We start from the raw sequence: 23,607 nt of genomic DNA, 5'->3' as shown, positions 1-23,607 counted from the left end.
TGAATATGCAATCAGGATTTTGACTGTGTGCCATCAAATGCATTGGCATCATATTTTCTTGTTTTACTTCTGTTCTTTTCTTTAAACAAAAGTAACTTAATGTATTATGACTAATCTTAAACATTGAAGTAAGGACTTTCAAAGTGTGGTTCCCACAGCAATAGTAACTCTGAATTTTCCGACTTTTAGTGCTTAAATTTCAAACATGATATGGGGTCAACAAAAAGACTGAGTCTTTTCTGTTAATATTTTATGTGGAGTAACAACCACAAATCAAAACTACATTATCAGTAAATACCAGTTATACAAATTCCCCAAAGAACCCCATTTAAACAAAACTGTTAATCAGAATATCCCCCCAGTCTCACTGGGTGAAGTTTTTCCTCCTAACAAACATTTATCAAACCTTGTTTTCAGTGAGGGGTAGGGGTAAAACAAAGAATAAAATAGTTAGCATGGGCAGCCTCCATACAGCATAAAACTCTAATTGGAATGATGGATTGGTACAGCAAAACACCAGATCTGCTCCTTGTAAATTATTGTGCTTGATTACATTTCCTTTATGGTTACAGTCTGATATGATGGTGATCAACACTTCCTGTCTTAAATGGTTGTGTAGTGTTGCTGTTCAAGCCATGGCTGAATTTTCAGTAGTGATTGAAAAGTTATAAGGTGCTGTGGGATTTGCAGTAGCCCAGAAAGAGGCTGTATGAGTGACCCTCCCACATCCGTCTGTTGGTGGAAAGCGGTATGTGTTAGAAGGTAGGTAGACAATCACAAATCATCTCTCTACCAGCTCTTTCCTGCATGCACATGATCAAATTTACATTATTAGGCTTTTTATTAGCTGCTTACACTCACGCTGAACTAGAAAACGTGAAAACCTTTTATACCAAAGAAGTTAATTGCCTGCCAAAACTAATACATTGCATTTCTATATCTTCCATCAGAGGATTGCAAAGTGTTGCGCAAGCATTAATGCGGTAAATCTTGTACTTCTATTAAGGAGGTGCTTAAATTTTATATCTGCTTTATGAATGGTGAAAATGAGCAATAGGCTTACCTAAGCTAGGAAAACTCGACCCATAATTCGCCTCTGGTGCATTTCCATCATTGGTAACGATCATGGAAGCTGTATCATATCTTTCCCAGTGTGTTATCTAAATCTGCTCAAAGCACATTTGTGATGCGGTACTAAAAGTGCTTGAGTGTACCTGAAAATTGTCTGTTATGGCTACCACCAGTAGATAACTTTGTCACTGAAAAATAAGCCAAAGTTGTTGTGATTTTAGGCAAGTCACTTAAGCCTCATGCAGTCAGGAACAGAGCTCAGAGCTACCATCTGCCTTTCTTGTGCATCAGACACAAACCATCCCACTTCTTCCTCTCTGTAGGCTGACATCTTCACAGACATTGTTTTGTTTTCAGCTGTCTACAGCACTTTCAGGCCTCCATATTCCAGATGTTTCAAGTTCAGTTTCAAGTCCTGATACTAAAATGAAGTTTAGCAAAGCATTCCACCAGTGCAGGAACATAGCGGGCAGGGAGGAGAGAGGAATCTGGCTTTGTCCTTGGTATTCTAGTTGCCTTAGCTATTTTTTTTCTGCACTACAAATCTCCATAGACTTACTAAAATTTCTTCTCAGGGTTTCCAAGACTGAGAGTTATCCTGTTACCTCCTGTCTCCAGCGAGAGGGAATCTTTCTTATGGTAGCTGGAGGTCAGCTCCTTGGCACTACCAGCCTTTCAGCCACTCAAGCACTCTCCTCTGGGCTATGCCAGCCCTCCCTTCACCTTACAGGTTAACAATAGGTGCACCCCAATCCCTGAGTTCCCTTGCATTGTTCCCCAGTGATACTCAGCCCCTGACACTGACTACTCAGAGACTTTCCAGATCCTCTGCACCTTTGCACCTGTAAATCGCACAGCACTTGTGAGCACTTCGGGTAAAATACAAGTAGGTTTATTTAAGAGAGAATAAAGATTTGACTAGAAATAAGAGAGGTAGAAACAAGTGGTTGCAATAAAAACAAAATTATAAAACATGAACCTGGGTTTACCCTTTATTAACAATTTCCTTCCCTACATTCTCAGTGAATGGCTACAGAGTGTCCTTCTCCACATTGTAAACTGATAGGTCTTTTTGTTTCTATTCACAGCTAGGGCGAAGCTCTGTCCTACTGAAATTTTCTTTTTTTACTGTTAAGTGGCTTTGATTCTATATTGTGTATGATAGTTTCCCATTCAAAGTCTTAGTATTGTGTAGGGTTAAATGATTGAAACTTGTATCGCTGGCCAGACAGGATGGGATGACAACTTCCTCTTGCTCAAATGGGCTGTTACTGAGACATCCTGGTGATTTGATCTTTACTTTTACTCCCAAGTCCATAAATCATACTTTCAAATAAGTTATTCCTTAAATATTATCCAAACACACATCTCACGATTGTTTTCTGTAGATACTTTACATGTTACTCTTTGTGGATAAATGTTCTGCAAGATGTGTTTGGTGTGATGAGTTCCTAAAGTCTGAGGTGACAGGAGTTTGAAGAGACCCTTTGCAAAGGGTCCATGTGTCTCACTTCCTTTACAGGAGCTGAGAAAATGTTTTTTAAATGAGTTGTTAAGCAGAGGCAACCTAAGTGGCACAATAAGGTGCAGCTGACATTAATTTTTTAATGGAAAAATACTATTAAGAATCTGTCTTCTGATCACAACCCATTTTATTTTTATCCTTCCCCTTTTCTTCCTCTCCTTGCCTCCCCCACCCCCACCCAAAAGACCCCTCTTATAGGCTTCATGTTGCAGTGACATGCCCTCCAGTGGATGAGGGCTTGATGTGACTCCTTCCAGAACCTGCCAATGCTGTTGATTGTTACAGTGCAGTCCTGCAATGCACTAAAAGCTACCAGGTGTGGAGCTGAGTGCCTTCAGCTTCTATTGAAGTCCAGTGAGAGCCATGCCTTTCACAAGTGGGCCCTGAGATGGTCACCAGACTTGTTCCCCTCCCTGTTTAGTATCAAGGGGAAGGTGTACAACCGCCACATCACCCAGCTGGCACAGGGGGTGACTGATCAAGCATGATCTGGAGTTCTGTTAGACAACTGGCCCAGCCTCCTTCCTCAGTTTGGTCCTACAATTCAACCTCTCCATTCTGTCTCTGCATCAGCCTCCCTTTGGGAGTGTTCCATCTTGGCTCCTGTTCCATTTGTCCAGAAGAGTCTAAATTTAGTAGGATTTTCCTCAATGGGAATTTTGAAATTTGAGACTCAGGAAATGATCCTATGCTGAACATAAGACTCCACCCACCCACCGTCTGCACATGACCCTTGTACGCTAGTGAAAGGAGCAATTTGTTTAGAGGAGGATGAACTTTTAAGACTGTCTTCAGATTAGTGTCTGGTTTTTGTTTTGTGTATGTTGGGATTGGTACGCCCATGCCTACGGGGGGGGGGGAGCAAAATTTGAGTTGAGACTACATTGAACAAGAACCTGCTATTGACCTTGCTAGCTTTAACAGAGTAAGATCTAGATTTTCAGATTGTCTGCCCCAACCCTGCATTTACATGTGCATATGGAGGTGTATATAGTTTCACAGATTTTGTTTGAAAATTTGGCCCTTTTTATCTTCAGTTTTCAGTGACGTCTGTTCTTCAGCTTAGAAAAAAAATGTCTCTAGTTTCATAATTATAGTAGGTTTACCACTAACCTTTTTACATTTTCTGGCAAATAAGGCTTCAGGCATATCTTTGTAACTTATGTTTTTAATGAAGTTTTTCAACATATCTAAAAGCAGCATTTTCTTTAATTTAAAGATTTGCCAGTATTATTCCTCTTACTCTTTAAAAGACATTTTCTGGCTGCCATAGAAGACAAATTTCCAGTATTTAAGGCTGCTTTGGGAAAAATTTGTCAAAGTAACTTAATACTGATATGATATGCCAAGTAGGACATACCACAGTCATGTTGGAGACTATTATAATTCATCTAATTAATTGTTCTATTCTGTTTGAGGCTTAGTTAGAAAAAAACCCATTTGAGAGGGAACTAATGAAGTGGCAGACTGAATTTCCCTGCACTTTTTTCTGATACCAAGGAAAAAATTTACAAATAAAGAGAATATCTTGCTTCAGAGCTTCAAGATCATAGTTAGCTGCTGCTGTGTGCATCAGGCTCCAATCTAATCTCCCTTAAGTAGGTGGGCATCATTGAAAAGATTGAAAAATCTGCTGCTGTGCATCTGTGCATATACACCACAAAGATTTTAACTGTGAGTGGCCACTTGTAAAATGGAGACTAAAATTTAACCATTAGCCTTCACAGATGGTGCTTGTGAAGCTCAGAGATGAGCCATTAAAAGTAATTTAATTAAGACTTTTTTTAAAGGGGGGAGGGATTGAACAAAATTGAATGAATTTAGCAAAATGTTTTATCAATATTTTAAGATCATTAAATGTGGTTAGTTTAAACAGACAAATAGGATCTGCTAATTGAAGCTCTGGTAGGACAATGTTCTACGTTTGGGAATGTGTAATGTAAGAAATGTTGAACATTCCCCTCTTAACAGGTGAGGGTTATATGTTTTATGCTGACATTGCACAGTCTGCTACATACTGATGACTTTGGGTCATCATGTTAATCTGTAAAAGCCTCTTGACTGTAAGTCCTATCTAAAGGTAGGAGAATATGTGACTTTTATTACAAATTAAGTGAGACATGTATCTGATTGCTCTAGTCCAGTGGTTAGCTCAGTGGTTTGAGCATTGGCCTGCTAAACCCAGGGTTGTGAGTTCAATCCTTGAGGGGGCCATTTAAGGATCTGGGGCAAAAATTGGGGATTGGTCCTGCTTTGAGCAGGGGGTTGGACTAGATGATCTCCTGAGGTCCCTTCCAACCCTGATATTCTATGATTCTATGATTTAACCTGGGGTGCCTGCACTCCCTGGGGGTGCGAGATGCCCTTTCTGGGGGTGCAAGACATGCCAGTTTTTTTAGAAGGTAAATCATTGAAAACACAAATTAAGCACAGGCATGTAAGAACTTTGTTTCATCAATCCTATGTATTAACATGATATATTTTTGTAACAATTACTGTAATATACAAACAAAATATATCTAGGTTTAAAGAACTGACCTACTTTAATGATTTTTGATAAGGGTTGTGAGAACATATTTTGGGAATCAAAGGGGTGCAGGCTGCGGTAAAGGTTAAGAACCATTGCTCTAGCCTTTTACCTTAAGGGGTCTGTACTTACCAGGACTTCAGGAAATGAGACTAACTAGACTGCCTCTTGAGAGATTTCTTTCTTACCCTGTGACTTGTCTGTACTGTGGGAGGGATGTGTGTGGGGGATGGACTTCAGCTGTGCGTTTTTGTTTTAAGCTACCAGAAATTAAGCTCCCTAAAGACAGTCTGACTAACTTTGTTTTAATTGCCATGTGCAACTATGGTAGGACATGTATAATGCAAACATTTACTGTCACTAAATTCTTTTGAGTATTTTTAATAAAGTAAACAGCGACACATCTTCCCATGTTTTTAAAATAGTTTAAAATGTCAAAATGGAGAAGGAGCATTTTTTGTTTTTTCAAAAGTTACTCTGCTTGTTACTAGAACTTTCCCTCTCCTGTGATTCAGCGATTTATAGGTTGCATCTTAAAGGTATACCCTCACTTTAACAGTGGACTCCAGTGACTGGCTAAATGGAAGTCAGACCTCTTGAACATGGCCCTCTTTTTGAGGATAAGGTTATAGGGTAATCTTTCTATCCAGGAGAATGCTGGTTTTCTCAGTAAAATTGTCTTCTACTGTCTCTAAACTGAGACTTTTTTTTTTCCAAAGCCAAGTATGGGAGTTAGCCACCCCATTCTTCATCCTGCCACAGTCACCAGATTTATTTCAATGGGTACCCTGACCTGCTTGCAACTTGGGGGGCAGGACCAGATCTGTCAGTAAAGCAGTACCCAAACACCTCTGAAGTTTTTTCCAGTCCTATCTACCTCTGCAGTGGCAGGCAACTCAGACAGGCTTTTCTGCTTGCAGAGCTTTTCCAAGGGAAATTCCAAACTTCATTTTGGACACAGAATCTTACAGAAGATAGGAAGGGAGAGTGACAGTGATGCTATTTATGCCTTTCTGGCTGAGCAGACTATGGCTCTTGGATCGGATTAGCCTAACATTGGACCTTGGGATATGTGCGTCTCTGAGGAAGGTGGCTGTTGCGAAAACAGGTCCTCCATCCTGGACCGCCCAGGTTCAAAATGGATACTAAGGGCTGTTCCACACTACAAAGTTAGATCAGCTTAACTACATTGCTCAGGGTTGTGGAAGTTTCCCATCCTGTGTAATGTTGTTGAGCTGACTTAAGCCTCCGTGTAGGCACAGCTAGGATGATAAAAATTTCTTCTGTCAACCTAGCGACTGCCTCTTGGAGAGGTGGATTTACTAGTGGTGGAAGGCCCCTTCAGTTACGGTAGTACACACCTACAGTACTGTGCTACAGCTGCGCAGCTGTGGCAGTGCGCCTCTGCCACTGTATTGTTTCTAGTGTAGACATAGACTAAGAGGAAGTAATTTTCACTCTCATGGACCCTAAAAAGTCATCCAGTAGAACATATTACATGGGCTGGTGCAAAGTCCATCGTAACATATTGAACAAGTGAAACATAGCCTTGAATTTCCTCCAGGAGAGCCTCATTGGGAGTGTTTGACCAAAATTTTCAAGTTTCTGCTGTACAGTAACTCTCCACTTACCGTACTCTCGCTTCACGTTGTTTTGATCTTACATCCCTGCTCCATTACCGAACATGCTCAGTTTAAAGTTGTGTAATGCTCCCCTGTAAGGTCGTTTGGCTGCCTGTTTTGTCCACAGTTGACAGCCCCCATATCAGCTCCCCTGCTCACCCCGCCCCAGGGCCTCCTGCCCATTGGCAGACCCCAAGGGTCAGCACCTTCCCCCTGCCTGTGGCAATCAGCTGGTTTGCAGCATTCAGGAGGGAGGGGGAGGAGCGAGGACAAGGTGTGCAGGCTCCTGCTCCCCCTCCCTCCCCTGCCTCCTGAATGCTGCAAACCAGCTGATTGCATGGGCAGGAGGCCGGGGGAGTAGGGGAAAGGCACTGATCCACATGGTCTGGGGGCAGAGGTGGCGGGGGGAGAGAAGAGGCAGGTTAAGGCTGGCTTGCAAATCCTGAGTGGTGGTGATCCTGACGGAATGCAGCTGCAAAGTGATTAGGGGAACTGGTCATCTAATGACTTCCTATAAAGAAATTTACTGGGGGGAGGAAAAACAATCTCTAGGTTTGTTTTTTCGAGTTCAGAAAGTTCAGCAAGAGGAGCAGCCGGACAATCCACCATCTTCCACTCTCTGACTCCACCACCTCAACCAAGCTTTGTACTCAACAATGATTGTAGTATTAAATTGTTTCAAAACTTATACCTGTATTTAAATTGCTTGTTTAAAATGTATATAATGCCTTTTGTCTGGCCAAAAAAAAATTCCCTGGAACCTAACCCCCCCCCCTGTTTACATTAATTCTTATGGGGAAATTGGATTAGCTTGACATAGTTTCGCTTAGTTGCATTTTTCAGGAACATAACTACAACGTTAAGTGAGGAGTTACTGTATAACATTATCAGCATATTCAACCAAAGGTTTGTACAAATCCCAATATTAAATGCTTCCTTTAGGGAAACAATGTGTATTGTTGCTGCACAAGGTCATAGAGCCCAACCTTGGAACCCCATTCTGCTGCTTACAGCACTGTCCAGTTTTGATCCCCTGCTGGAGGTGTCCTTATTCTTCCTGTCTGCTAAAGTAGACCTCCTAATGGCTACCATCCCCGGTCAGAGGAGTTTGGTTTTTTCAAAGCTGGGAGCTTTCTCCGGGACCCACTATTGTACATTGAATTCAGACAAATAATCATAGCATTCATTCACCAAAATAAATTGAAGAAATATTCTTATTTGGTTACTCATGAAAGTCCCAGTCCTTAGGAGCACTGACAGTTAAAGGGAGGGAAGTTATGCCTCCTGTCTGAGGCAGACACATGGTCAACAATATAAAAAATTCACCAAATCTACATATTGCTTATCAAATATTTAGGTAATGCAATTTTCTTGGCAGAGGTCTTCTCCATGTTGTAGTGCCCAGGGGAGAATGGAGGATATATATACACCTCATTTTGGGCATTCATATTTAAAGGATGAGCCTGGTTTCCACCCTGGAGGCATACTGCTGTGAAAATCCCATTGTAACAGATCTGTGAACCATAGCACAATGTAGAATTGGGAAAACATATTTGTGCTCACTTGAAAATTTACTTTCGTCAAGGACTACGGTCTCCACAGTGGATAAGTGGATCATTGAGAATAGAAATGGAAACTGACCTCCAAAGATTTGGGTTTGTTTCATTAGGAGGAAGTCCATATCCTCTGCAATAGAACTTGTGCATTTTCCTCCAAGTGTCTTAACAGATTTCTAATTTAGAAAAGTAGAATTGAATTATCCTGGCCATACAATTTGTCTCAACTGGAGATAATTTCAAAAGGTGGTCATTTTCCTGCTTGCTGCCTATCACTGGGAAGTTTGGTTCTGCCCCCAACCTGCAAGCAGGCTGAAGTACCAGTTGTAATGGTTCTGTGGCTCTTATTGCTCCAAGAAAGGAATTTTTCACATAAGCACACTTTCCTATTCCTGGTTGTTTCAGTGGCAACTGTGTGGCCAGATCCCCAGGTTGGCTTTCAAAATCTCAAACCCAGTGAATAGGGAAGCGTGTGAGCTGCTGGTTTTAGAGCCTGTGATTACTGAAGCAAATACAACTGCCATTATGTAAATATGGAACTCATTGTTTTTATGAAGCACTTCAGAACCACTTGACTTCAAAGGTTATGAGAAGGTATGCTGCCTTTTTAGTAGATGCAAACAGCTCTGGTCTCTAGCAATACATATACGACAGAGGGTTTGAAAATGTAATATATTCAATTACTTGCCTCTGATTTGAGGGGGGAAGGTTTGCAGAAATTCATTAATGTTTAGGATCTATTTTAACAATTGTGTTTCTCTCCTTTTATTGTTATGAAGGTGCCTATCTGCAGACTTAGGAAGAAAACACTGCAACAGTGTCTGTCCTAAGCCTGCAGATGGGCAACTGCTGTGCTTCTGCCGTTGCCTATATATTTTCCAAACAAAACCATAGTGGAGCTAATGAGGCTACATTTCACTGCTGCTGCATGGGACTCTGTGTGCAGCAGTGAACGGGGCCGGCTCTAGGCACCAGCAAAACAAGCAGGTGCTTGGGGCGGGACATTTCTAGGGGCGGCATTCCGGTGCCGGCCAGGCCACCCCTAGAAATGTGCACCCGCCACCCCAGCTCGCCTCCACTCCACCTCCACCCGCTCCCCTGAGCGCACTGCCGCCACTCTGCTTCTTCCCCCTCCCTCCCTCCCAGGCTCGCGCAGCAAGACTGGGAGGGAGGGAGGAGAAGCCGAGCAGTGGTGCGCTCAGGGGAGGTGGCGGTGGTGGAGTGGAGGCGAGCTGGGATGGGGAGCAGTTCCTCTGGGGGCCCTCCCACCATTACTTCCTGCGCTCCCCCCACCCTCGCTCACCTCCACTCCACCTGCTCCCCTGAATGCGCTGCCTCTCCCTCGCCAGAGAGGGGAGAAGTGGAGCGGCGTTGTGTTGGGGCAGTAGGTGGAGCGGAGGTGAGCGAGGGTGGGTAGTTGTGGGGGTGGGGGGGAAGCTGCAGGAAGCAATGCGGCGGGGGAATGCAGCATGCATTGGGGAGTTAATTGGGGGGGGGAATAGCTCAGTGGTTTAAGCACTGGCCTGCTAAACCCAGGGTTGAGTTCAATCCTTGAGGGGGCCATTTAGGGATCTGGGGCAAAAATTGGGGATTGGTCCTGCTTTGTGGATGATACTAAACTAGGAGGAGTGGTAGATACGCTGGAGGGCAGGGATAGGATACAGAGGGACCTAGACAAATTGGAGGATTGGGCCAAAAGAAATCTGATGAGGTTCAATAAGGATAAGTGCAGGGTCCTGCACTTACGACGGAACAACCCAATGCACCGCTACAGACTAGGGACCGAATGGCTAGGCAGCAGTTCTGCGGAAAAGGACCTGGGGTGACAGTGGACGAGAAGCTGGATATGAGTCGGCAGTGTGCCCTTGTTGCCAAGAAGACCAATGGCATTTTGGGATGTATAAGTAGGGGCATAGCGAGCAGATCGAGGGATGTGATCGTTCCCCTCTATTCGACATTGGTGAGGCCTCATCTGGAGTACTGTGTCCAGTTTTGGGCCCCACACTACAAGAAGGATGTGGATAAATTGGAGAGAGTCCAGCGAAGGGCAACAAAAATGATTAGGGGTCTGGAACACATGACTTATGAGGAGAGGCTGAGGGAACTGGGATTGTTTAGCCTGCAGAAGAGAAGAATGAGGGGGGATTTGATAGCTGCTTTCAACTACCTGAGAGGTGGTTCCAGAGAGGATGGTTCTAGACTATTCTCAGCGGTAGAAGAGGACAGGACAAGGAGTAATGGTCTCAAGTTGCAGTGGGGGAGGTTTAGGTTGGATATTAGGGAAAACTTCTTCACTAGGAGGGTGGTGAAACACTGGAATGCGTTACCTAGGGAGGTGGTAGAATCTCCTTCCTTAGAAGTTTTTAAGGTCAGGCTTGACAAAGCCCTGGCTGGGATTATTTAATTGGGGATTGGTCCTGCTTTGAGCAGGGGGTTGGACTAGATGACCTTCTGGGGTCCCTTCCAACCCTGATATTCTATGATTCTGTGCCCGGGGGAGGAGGCGGGGCTGGGGATTTGGGGAAGGGGTTGGGAGTTGGGGCGGAGCTGGGGGTAAGGGGGCATGAAAAAAAAAAAGCGGGGGCAGCCAAAAAATTTTTTGCTTGGGTGGCAAAAATCCTTGAGCCGGCCCTGGCAGTGAAATCCAAGCGTTAGCTTTCTCCAGAGTGAAAGAAGTCTATGGGAAGCAGTGGAAACTCAAGCTAATCACTGGAAAGGAGAATATCAAAAAATGGAGACTGGGGAGAAGGGTAGAGAATAGAATTCTTCCTAGCAGCAGTAGCCAGGGGTTGAGGAGAGAAGAATAACAGACTTCCTCTTGGCCTTGCAGAAGACTGGAGGGTAGTAGCATATTCCAGTAGCTGGGGATTGGAAGCTGGTGGTCTCACCAGGTTATTCACCCTGAACCTCTCTGATACAAAAGTTTGGGAGACAGAGAATGGTGTTATCAGCCTCTGGCTAATATGTGTGATTCTTTGGTTGGAAAGTGAAAATGCTTGGTGTTATGGTGGGAGTTATGCAGAAGAGATTGCAAACAGCTAGGATTATTTAGCTTGGAAATAGGGATTGTGAGGGGATTTGATTAAGGTATTTAAGAGTGAAGGGTATAGTGAAAGCTGGTTGTTTGCCTCTACTTGAATCCCTGCCCCTTTGCCTCTGGACCAAGGGAACATGTTGAAATTGGTGGGCAGTGAGCTTAGAACCACTAATTAATTTATAATGCAAAATATTAGTTACTCATGTGTTTCACTGCCATGAGCAATTGAAATGAAATAAAAACAGTGGATCAGTTTTAAAAGAGGAGTCTGGATAATGTTTGACCGTTTATTGTACATTAACAATGACAATGAGGGTAGTCAAAGCCCTTTACTTCTAGGCCAGGGCTGGGCAAACTTTTTGGCCCAAGGGCCACATCAGGGTATGAAACTGTATGGAGGGCCAGGTAGGGAAGGCTGTGCCTCCCCAAACAGGCTGGCCCCTGCCCCCTATCCACCCACTCCCACTTCCGGACCCCTATCCCCTGACTGGCACCCTCCCTCAAGAACCTATGCCCTATCCAACCGCCCCCTGTTCCCTGGCCCCTCCCCCCCCAACCACTGCCAACCCCCCTGCCCCCTTACCATGCCTCTAAGAGCAGCATGTCTGGGAGCTGCGCCGGAGCCAGACATGCTGCCCTGCATGAGCGCGCAGGCCCGCTGCCCAGAGAGCTGCCTGTGCGGCGGCGTTGCTGCGGGGGAGGGGGGGACAGCAGGGGAAGGGCTGGGGACTAGCTTCCCAGGCCAGGAGCTCAGGGACTGGGCAGGACGGTCCCACGGATCGGATGTGGCCCGCGGGCCATAGTTCGCCCACCTCTGTTCCAGGCTCAAGCTGATCTTCCTGGTGGGACAGGAAGGAATTCCACTCAGTCCTCCATGTGCTGCCTTGCACACCTAAATTCAATCTGGGATTCATTTCCCTCTCCCATTTCTCTGCAGCATCAGGTACAGGAGACTATGGGAACAGGATATCAGATTTGATGGACCAATGTTCTGATCTGGTATTGTCAAACTATGTTCCAAACAACTTGGTTTAGAAAGTTGGGGTTTTTTTGTTCAAATACTTCCTGTTTCTCTACTTGAGCAGTAAAACAACTTTATTTGAGGAGAATTTCTCACCCCACCCTCAAATATAAAATGAATAAAATGCCCATTCCTCTCTTTGCCCCCCACATATACTGAATGACTTTACTAACAAGGATCTCAGCTGTTCAGATTGAAAGTAGAATGGATCTCAGTAATACTGTGCACATACATAGATCTGTACACATTTAAAATATGTGTCTAGTATCGGGGTAGCTTTGTTAGTCTGTATCCACAAACAACAAGGAGTCCGGTGGCACCTTAAAATCTAACAGATTTATTTGGGCATAAGCTTTCAGACTCCTTGTTGTTTTTATTTAAAACATTGTACATGCATTAACTAATTCATCCCCTTGGCTCCCCTTTGAAATAGATTGGAAAGTGTGCTATCTCCCTTTTACATGGGGTAGCTGAGACTTCTCCACGAAATGACTTTTCATAAGGCTACACAATGAGTCAGTGGTCAGGCCAGAGTCAGAATCAGAAGTTCTTGACTTCCATTTCTGTGCTCTTTCCTTCAGATCAATAACAAATATTTTAAAGCCTTGTACTAGCCTTAATAGTGGAGCTTTATAATAGCAGTTGTGGTGGTCTCTTGGTAAGGATCCCTGTGACTTATGACCTATCCTCCTCAGGGTTTTCCTGTGTGCTGTACTGCCACAGCAGTGCCGTGTTGTTTGTAACCTGTTCTATAGTTTGTGCAGCGTACTGTGAGGCTTCAGCTTAGAATAGTGCTACCGTATCCGTTTACAACACTAGCGTTTATCTATTCCTGTGACTTTTAAAGTGTTGGAATTGTTCAGGGAATAAAACACCAACTTTGATGTGGAAAACGGGTATAAAAATTCCACAAGTGACCAATCCATTAAGTATGATTTAGTCACTCCAGACACACTGAAGAGGGGGAAAAGGTTAGAAATCTGTTACACAAGAGGCAACACTTTTTTTCCTCTGTAACTCCTAAGAACTTCCCCTTGTGCCTAAACATCTGTTCACACACAGTCCATTCTGATCTAGTAATTCTCATACCTGCAGAACGATGCTTAGCATGTAAGTAGTGCTTTAACGATCCAAAGCTCTGTACGAACATTAATATAATTGTGCTTTTAATAATTCAAACCCATCCCAAACTTTTATTCGGCCACAAACTGATATATAAAAAATATATTTTTAAAGGGTGTCTGTCTCTCTGACTTACTCACAAAAGCCAAAAAGACTCTAGAATCCTGGCTTCTTCTCTTCTCCCCGCCCCCCCACCCACTCCCCCTTCTGTTTTCTCTCTCCTTCATCCACTCTTTTTCTCTGAAATAGTTGTGTTTTTGAGGTATAGCTGAAGTATCAGCATGGAGTTTTAGCCCTGAATTTCCATGTCTGTATGAATCAAGGGCCCAAATGTAATGTTACTTCTATGTAGCTCTTACAGCTGCAAAGACATTTGTCTTAAAAGAGCAAGTTTGTGATGTGAATATCATGCTAAAGGTCTGGGAATTGCTGTGTGAAGTGACTCAAGAAGCTGTCAAAATAAAATTACACAAACAGCAGCAGCACTATTTTAGGGTTTTTTTTTTTCAGTTTAATGTATCTATTTTATCTTTTTTGTGGTGGTGGTGTTTAGGGCAATTTCCTCTCTCTAGAGAGAGAACACTATTAGAGAATGTGTTTGATCAAACACCTATGTTTTTGTAAATGTGCTCTCATGGGTTTATGTAACTTGAGTTATTTTCCTCCCTTCTTCCCCAGGAATGGATAGTGCACAGGTAGTAATTGAAAACCCTTCTTCCTGCTAGAGTCCTGAGGATTCACTGATTTTGCTTTCTCCTTCAGCCCCCCTCATTCACTTTTTCTTTCCCTCCCTCATGCCTTACTAGGGTTCACATTGCAGCCACCATTCTTACCGTTGAGGACTGGCCAGGACACCCTTTTCAGAGCATGTAAAAACTCCTGGAAAGGTTTCTGTTGAGCAATATGAGGCGCTCTTTCCTCCTCTCTTTTCCCTCAGGTTGAGGGCACTCCTTTATTCGCTAATTTTGCATTAATATTGAGGGTCGGAAGCCTGTGAATTAGCTACTCTGCATAGCGACTCAGGAGTTCCAGTTCACTTAGCACATAGACACCTAAAAGGCAGTTACTTAGTACAAATCTTGATTTGTACTAAGTAACTGCCTTTTGGTATTCTATGTAGCTTCACTTTCTTTTAATCAACCCAACATTAAGGTCAGTTTAAATATACCAGCACGCACGTTCATGAGTTTATTTGCTAGGGGTAATTTTACTTGCTGTACACCAGCAAGTACATCTCCGTTAAGTCGTCTTCTCTGTATTAAATGTTCTTCCTTGTAGCAATTGGTGTAGGCTCACAAGCATAGGGGGTGGACATGGATACATTGGGGCGGAATTAAGGTGGTGGTTGGAGCCATCTTTAGCTTAAAACACTTAAAGCTTAAAAGTAATGGTCACTTTCTAGGATGATTTATACAAAGACACTACATTTTCATTCATCGTTCTCCATGACCTTGGGCGGGGTTGGTCTGTGAATATTTTACAGCTCCGTCCATGCTTTACGTTCTGCAGTACAAGGGGGAAAAAAAATAGGCTGATTGTATTATTATTATACTGGGACTGGCATCTACCCCACTTCTGAGAAATAATCTCTTAAACTTCAACTTCATATCAAGTATGTGATAGCCTGGAAGAATGTGACAGTCTAACACAGCCAGATATTAAAGGGGCAACTATCCACTGACCTTTTTAAAACTACTTAAAGCTTTGTTGACAGTTTCCTGATGTTCGTTGGCATTAAGCCAATTATGTTCTTTACCGTTTTACTTTCTGAGGTTTTGTCTTCACTGCTTAAAAAAGTGTTACTGCTGTATAACTAATGCACATTAGCTATCCTGCTGCAAAACCCAAGTGGAGAGGAGTTATTGTAATATTACTGGTTTCAGAGTAACAGCCGTGTTAGTCTGTATTCACAAAAAGAAAAGGAGTACTTGGGGCACCTTAGAGACTAACCAATTTATTTGAGCATAAGCTTTCGTGAGCTACAGCATCCGATGAAGTGAGCTGTAGCTCACGAAAGCTTATGCTCAAATTGGTTAGTCTCTAAGGTGCCCCAAGTACTCCTTTTCTTTTTGTAATATTACTGCAAGGTAGACTAGGTGAGGCTAACCACTGGTGTGGGTACAGTGTTGATGTCACCTAGCTATCTCGTGATATGATGCTACCTTGTCTCCATTTTACAATAGGATAGCTATGCACAGTTATCCTGCTGTAAAACAAAACAAAATGAGTCCAACTTTTCTTGTAGTGAAGACATTGCCTGTGACTAAGCAATAAGCTACCATTATATCACTGGTATGCTTTCAACTTGTGTGTCTAACTGTATTGCTTACAGTACAGCTCTAATTCTCTGTTGCTTTATTCTAATGCTAGTGATGTCCAATTTTACAAATCACTGGTCTGCATTTAGCAGTAGATGAGTTGGCCTCTACATATTTATTATGTACCACATCACTTTACTGTTGGTAGGCTTTTCCCAACAATGCTGACACATAGGTGAGCCAGGCTACTTGTCAGGGTTCAGTGAGGCCTAGGGGCCTTGGCATGAGCTGGCACCTGGTCTTCTAGCATCACAGACCTGGAGGTGGATTAACTACAGTGGCGGGAGCACTCCTCCTATTGTTGTAGTGAGTGTCTACACTACAGTTTTGTGCAGCTATAGCATTTCTCGAGAAGACCTAGCCTTATTGAGCTACTGCTCTTTGCCTTTCATCTTGTAAAATTGGCTGCTAGAGCATGTGTGTGGATGCTGTAGCTGATTTTAATAGGTAAGGCCTGCATATGTCTAAAGTGCCTAGCTCAGAATGTTGCCTTAACTTAGACTTGGTGACTATTGAGGATTTATGTCAGAGTGTAAACATCTCACTCAATATTTTACATGCAGTGCAGGGGATGTAGCCACATCTTCTGTTTAATTGGAAGATATGTGGCTAAATCTCCTGCATTGCTTTGAAAATCTCAACCAATGTCTTCAAATTCAATTTTCCGTGTTTTCTAAAGTAAAAGAATGTCACAGAATGTTGCAAACCATCTGTTGTTCAATCTGAGGCTGTGAAAACAGCCAGCTAGATTTTGCTGCTTTTAAGTTCCTCCTCCACTTACCTTGTGTCCTAGTTTGCGATTTTTAATAGGGTATAGAAACTGCTGTGAAAGGTTTTTGATTCCTTCTACTTTAACTCCAAAGAGCTCAAGATGATTTAAAAGTATATACTATAATACAGGTTTCAGAGTAGCAGCCGTGTTAGTCTGAATTCGCAAAAAGAAAAGGAGTACTTGTGGCACCTTATGCTCAAATAAATTTGTTAGTCTCCAAGGTGTCACAAGTACTCCTTTTCTTTTTACTATAATACAGTTGACTAAATCTGTTCTACTGCAAGCATTTGAAAATCACCTCTGTATGCATAGTCAGCAAAGAGTTAAGGTAAGTATGCAATATTAATAATAATAATTAATAAAAAAGTCTGTGCTCTGAAACCTGGCAATGGGGGGAGGGTTTCCGAGCCCAAGCAGGAATGTCTACACTGCTATTTTTAGCCCTGTAGCACAATCCTGAGTGAACGGACCTAGGCTCTGACACACTGCTGTGGGGGAGGTGTGTTTTTTGTTTTGCAGTATAAATGTACCCATGTTTTCTTAGGAGCTGTTGACCTCCTGGGTACTTACGTGTTGGGCATGATTAGATGGTGAAATATTGTGTTTGAATACAAACTAATTCTATGATTCATCTGGGTGCTTGTTTCCTTTACTAAACAAAGTGTATGCAGGACAATACTGGTTTTGATTGGGGCAGATGTCTGGATCAGTCTCTGGAAACAGCAAAGGATCATCATGCTCTCTTTCACTCACTCTCGCTTTCCTGGGTTCTGATTGTTGCTCTATATCCTTGGCCTTTTAATTTGGCTCCCTCAGCTAGGAGTTAAACAATGTCCAATTTATGTGCAGAGAGGCTTGTTTTATGCATCAAAATTAGTTTGCTCCTTCAAATTATAGGATCAGGGTCCCCTAGTCTGTACGGCCTCTGCTTCTTTGATCCTTGCCCTCTAAATTGGTGGAGCACAGTACAGGTGTAACCCTTTTTTCCCCCTTAGAAGTTAATTCCAGGGATTGGATCCACCAAACCAAATCTCCATTCTGAGTAGAGATCGATGCCCTATTTAAGGTATAAAATAAACAGTATTAAGCTTTGGATCCATTTTCTTTGGTAAAGACAAAATTTGGAGCAGGCACAGAAGGAAGCTAAAATGTTAGAGGCAAGGAAACAGTCTTTCTGGTGTAGTAAGTGGGTGGCTTGAGAGTATTTCCAAGGCTCAGTAGAATTTTATCCTTTCAGTGTTGGTGATTTTGATATAAAATTGGCCCTCACCCTTCTGTAACAGTTTATTTATGGGCCTGTGAGCCACTGACCTGGTCTGACATTATCCTCTGTGGCTTGGGGCAAGTCACTTAACCTTTGTCGTAGTTTCTAATCTGTAAAAATAGAATAATTGATCACTAATGTAAATTATGAGGGTGTTGAGGATTGTTAATCCAGTAATATCTGTAAAGTGTGTTTGAAAATCAAATATTTGTAAATAGATCACTTTATTACTACTATTCTTACTTGGAACTGCATTGTTATTTCACTGAGTATAATTTTATTTTTAGAGCAAGGATCTTGTTTATTACTCTACATTTTTTTGCAAACGTTTTTCCTTATTTTAGTGAGGTGTAATAAAGTAGTTTGTTTTAAGTGCTATTAATTTGATAATTCAGATTGTTTAATTGAGTTTGACTTGAATGTTTCAGCACGTTTTTTAAATAAAACATCCTTTTCTGTTTTAAATTTAGACTGTGGACATCCATAAAGAGAAAGTGGCTCGCAGAGAGATAGGTATTTTGACAACCAATAAGAACACATCAAGAACTCATAAAATTATAGCGCCAGCCAACATGGAGCGTCCTGTAAGGTACATTCGAAAACCTATTGACTATACCGTGCTGGATGATGTTGGCCATGGAGTAAAGGTGAGAATCCATATAAATATTGAAGACTTATTTGAACTGAATGCGGCAGGAATTTTAGTTGCAGTTAAAATACTTAGTGTGTGGTGCTGCCGTGAGGGGTTGATAAAAACTTACCCAGAAGCATCATAGGCACAAAGTGAGATTTTTATGTTGAGGTCTTGAGCAATTTCTGCTATAAACTTGTGACTGCCTGAAGTAACCACAAACCAGGAAACAATGGCTCAGGATTCTGATAATAGATATTTCATAACAATGCAATTGCACTAATGACTCGTCAGAAAAAGGGACGTGACTGACTTATTATTAAAAACATTCCTTAGTTTAAAAAAGTGCTGCAAAAGCCCTTTTTATCCCTTTCTTCTCCTACACTCCCACCTTTTTTCCTTTATCTTTTTTTTCCTTTTTTAAATTTTTTTAAATTTAAACTAGAGTTTAGGTAAAGGGCAAACTTGATGGCTGGAGATTTCATTAGGGAGAGGTTTTTTAAAGGCACGAAGGGCGCCCCCTCTGCCCATTGAAAAAATCAGTTGGAGTTGGCACTTTGCTTTTCATTTGGAAATCTTCCTCCATGTATATAAGTGCCTTGACCAAACTCAACTTTTTTGGGCACAACAGATAGCCACAGGAGAGTTAGGTAAGACTAATCAACATGGTACCTTTTGTCATCTGGGAGTCTTTGCTTGTCTGGTAATAGCAGGCTTTATTTTTCCTTAGCTGACATGATAGTACATTCAGTTAATTGTAGTCTTTCCCTGACTTACCTTAAAAAGCTTTTATTCAGGACCATGTATCCAAATAAGGATTTGAGTGTGCTAGTCAGGAAAGCAGCTGCATCAATCTTGAAGTGCCTTTCTGTAGTGCTCAGCTCTAAGGACTAAATCCTTGTTTGTGGCAGAGACGCAGTCATCACGATGGAGGGAAATGAGGAGGTGCCAAAGTGTCCTTGGCATTTCAGTGATCCTGGGGTTGCTTAGCAGCGATTAAGCACAGTGTAGAAGGCTGCTTTAACCTGTGACAGCTGTCAACAGCCTCCTGGCACAGGAGCTGTTGGGGGGCTCTGAAGTGCTTGAGGATCTCACTACACAGCAGAGAAGCTCTGAGGGGATGTCTACACTGCAATTAAAAACCTGTGAGCTGACCCATGCCAGCTGACTCGGGTTTGCAGGGCTCTGGCTAAGAGCTGTTGGATTGCCATGTAGGCTTGGGCTGGAGCCCGGGTTGTAGGACCCTGTAAGGTGGGAGGGTCCAAGAGCTTGGGCTGCAACCTAAGTCTGAACATCTACACCACAATTTAACAGGCCCTGAGAGTTGGCACAGGCCAGCCATTGGTGTCCAATTGCAACGTAGACGTACCCTGTGAGCCAGATCCACTGGGCTTAGGGCTACTTTATATTGGTACGATGCAAAGCAGATGAAACGTTGTACAGAGTTGGAACATAAGAGCAACCATGCAAAGGAATCCATTTGTCCTCATAGAAGTTGGTCACTTTTCATTTAGGCCCCTTGCTTGTGAGAGAAGGTAGCTCGAGTCCATGGAGAAGTGTCAGAATCCATGTTTCCAATGCCAGCTGTCGGCTCACCGTTTAGATACTAGAGTGATAGTCTATCTAGAAAACCATAAAATAGACTAATCAATTGGCCGCTTCAGCTGCTGGATTACTGAGAGGTGTGTGTCCTGGAGCCTCATAAAGTAAATGTTTGATTAATAGACCCCAGTACTGTTACATAGTAATATCAGCTTTCTCCAATTTGTACACTTTTATTTTGGCATGTCTATTTTAGTAATGTGTTCAACTTTAGTTAGGGGAAAAAAAATAGCCTGCCCTTTGGAACTGATGATCTTCTGTTAACTGGGCAAATGCCTTTTTTCTAAAAGGCTCTTTGCAATTCTATACAAGTTTCAATGGTAGCTTTTGCCATCTGCCAACTAATTAACCTCATTATAGAAAATTGACTTTACTGGAAACCTGAAGTTTAGTGGCCTTGATTTGTAGTTAACAATATCTTACTTTTTGTTTGTTCACTGTGTGATTGCCCTACTGCCATGCTATCAGCTCTGCTATAGGTGATGCGACAATGGCTATGTGAAAAGATGATGCCCTTGTCTCTACCACATGGATTCATTATGCAAATACCATAATTGCAAGGTAAACCTTACACACCTGCTACTGGAAATGGCATCCACAGCCTTCCACTCCATAAACATAGACCTCAACCCAGTAGCTGTATGTATGTCACCCAGAGAGATGGCTATTAATCATACACACCTAACTGGTATGTCACACTGTCTCCTAGGATGTGGTACTGACTGTAGCTGTAAAGGAGGTTGCTTGTTCTGCCTTCGTTCTTAGATGGCTCAGTGCAAAATACTTTCCACTTCTGGGTCCCAGTTCAGATTCCTATTTGAAATTGAATTGACAGCCTCAGATCAGTTCCCAGTCAGCGGGAGTTGGCCATTGATATTTGACATTGTTAATTATTTATTTACTTTTGAAAACTAGAAAGGCTCTGTGTTGGGAGCTCAAGCTATGTCTCAAACCTAACCAGGGTGGCTCTGTCAAATTGGGGCTGACATGGTTAGTGGCAGGAATGGAGAAAGTTGCACTGCAAATTCTTCAGCATACCTAATATGTGGATAAAGAAGATATCAGACTTTATTGCTGCCAACCCTATGCTCTTGACCACAGATTCACCCAAGTTAAAGTATTGATGGAAACTGTCTAGGGCCTTGGAGGTAGCCTGGTTTCCTGACAAAACCGGAAATTGTAGTTCTAATCCCAGCTCACCCGCAGATTGACCAGCTGTGTACTTTGTCCTGTTCATACATTATCTCTTTTTCCTCAATAAAATGGGGCATAATATTTACAAACAACGTAATTATAAACTAATGTTCAAACAGTGCAACAACATCCTTTAATAGGGGCTACGTTATCCCTGTATGTGAGACTTCATTTTGTTTTGGTGGAGGAAGGGACAAAATGGGGGAGGTGGTAAGAAAAACATGAGGGAAAGGCCACCAGAATAAATGTGGAACCATACCCTGTACAGTTCTGATTTATAATGTCTGTGTGAGAATAATATTAAATATATTTAAATGCCTTTAAAATTATTTCAAAAGTGTATAGCAATGGGCAATACCAGAACTGTTTTGTCTGATAAACGTAAATTCAAATTGACTCTCATTTATTCAATTAGAATAAAAGAAACAAAGCTGGTACTCGCAAAAAGAAAAGGAGTACTTGTGGCACCTTAGAGACTAACCAATTTATTTGAGCATGAGCTTTTGTGAGCTACAGCTCACTATAACTACTCAAAAAGAAAAGGAGTACTTGTGGCACCTTAGAGACTAACCAATTTATTAGAGCATAAGCTTTCGTGAGCTACAGCTCACTTCCTCAGATGCATATCGTGGAAACTGCAGCAGGCTTTATATATACACAGAGAATATGAAACAATACCTATTCCCACCCCACTGTCCTGCTGGTAATAGCTTATCTAAAGTGATCATCAGGTGGGCCATTTCCAGCACAAATCCAGGTTTTCTCACCCTCCACCCCCCCCACACAAATTCACTCTCCTGCTGGTGATAGCCCATCCAAAGTGACAACTCTTTACACAATGTGCATGACAATCAAGTTGGGCTATTTCCTGCACAAATCCAGGTTTTCTCACATCCCCCCCCACCCCCATACACACACAAACTCACTCTCCTGCTGGTAATAGCTCATCCAAACTGACCACTCAGTTTGTGTGTGTATGGGGGTGGGGGGATGTGAGAGAACCTGGATTTGTGCAGGAAATAGCCCAACTTGATAGTCATGCACATTGTGTAAAGAGTTGTCACTTTGGATGGGCTATCACCAGCAGGAGAGTGAATTTGTGTGGGGGGGTGGAGGGTGAGAAAACCTGGATTTGTGCTGGAAATGGCCCACCTGATGATCACTTTAGATAAGCTATTACCAGCAGGACAGTGGGGTGGGAATAGGTATTATTTCATATTCTCTGTGTGTATATATAAAGCCTGCTGCAGTTTCCACGATATGCATCTGATGAAGTGAGCTGTAGCTCACGAAAGCTTATGCTCTAATAAATTGGTTAGTCTCTAAGGTGCCACAAGTACTCCTTTTCTTTTTGCGAATACAGACTAACACGGCTGTTACTCTGAAACCTATAACTACTCAAATACTCCTCTCTCCCAAAGCATTTGTTCCTATGTGTGCCCTTCCCTAATGGGACTAAAGTTTCTCAACACAGCTGGACCACACTTTTTGAGTCTTACCCTGGGAATAGGGAGTGGATCATCATGCAGAAGGAAAGAAGCAAAAGCAGGAACATGTATGGAGGCGCCTGAGGAAGGACTCTGCTGTGTATTCCTCCCTCTGGGCCCATGAGATCAGCAGCTATTGTGTGGTTGATGCTCTGCTGATGGGGGAGGGAGAAGATAGGCAGCAGCTGTTCTCCACAGTATATTTCCCTCCTGTTGGGGAAATCGCTGTGGAGTTGATGATGCTTCTAGTAGTATAAACTGCCCTCCACAGTTTCTGTGTACCCAAAGGCTACACTACCATTGTAGGGAGTTAGTCAGTGGTAGCCCAGATCCTTAGGGAACCAGAGTCCACAGTCAGCGCACAGGGACAGGCCACCCCTAAAATGGCCCAGGATCTACCCAGTTATGCTCTTATTGGCTTGTGGGTCTGAGAGTTTTTCAGGCTCTTTCCATATCTCTACTTCACAATGCTCAAACCCCTTCCTTTGGAGGGGGCAGTGCTAATTATTCTGTTCCAGTTGTAGGATTTTTCCTGGGATGGGAACAGCGGGCCCAGGGTTAGCATAAGTTTGGTTTTGACGCATCGTACATGGGCAGTGGATTTTTTAAAACTGTTCCATTTGTGATTAGACTTAACATGGCTCTCTTCCCTTTTCACTGAACAAACATTCTGTGTGTAAATGGCCGCAAGAAATAATGTGTACACAAGCAGATTTTGCCAGTCTGTTAGATACTAAATAGTCACTCAGCGACCATCCTTTGGGGATGAGGGCAAGGGGGCACAACTGAAGTCATTCTCTCCTCAACCCCATGTAAATCAGAACCTATCACAATATGAAATGCTGCTTTAATGCACAA

At 42.7% G+C, this 23,607-nt stretch overlaps 1 protein-coding gene across 9 annotated transcripts in view; it reads left to right on the top strand.

Moving 5' to 3' along the window:
* The window catches only part of ABI1 (abl interactor 1), a 120,374-nt gene that overhangs the window by 68,929 nt on the left and 27,838 nt on the right, over positions 1 to 23,607 (top strand). For all 9 annotated transcript variants that reach the window (XM_073334294.2, XM_073334297.2, XM_073334293.2 and 6 more), the window contains exon 3: positions 18,306 to 18,482. In XM_073334294.2, the coding sequence (XP_073190395.1) occupies positions 18,306 to 18,482 (177 nt within the window). The remainder of the gene's footprint in view (positions 1 to 18,305; positions 18,483 to 23,607) is intronic.

The sequence above is a fragment of the Lepidochelys kempii genome, chromosome 2, assembly GCF_965140285.1.
Source record: "Lepidochelys kempii isolate rLepKem1 chromosome 2, rLepKem1.hap1, whole genome shotgun sequence".
Taxonomy (NCBI): Eukaryota; Metazoa; Chordata; order Testudines; family Cheloniidae; genus Lepidochelys; species Lepidochelys kempii.
This window is presented reverse-complemented; position numbering and strand designations above follow the sequence as displayed.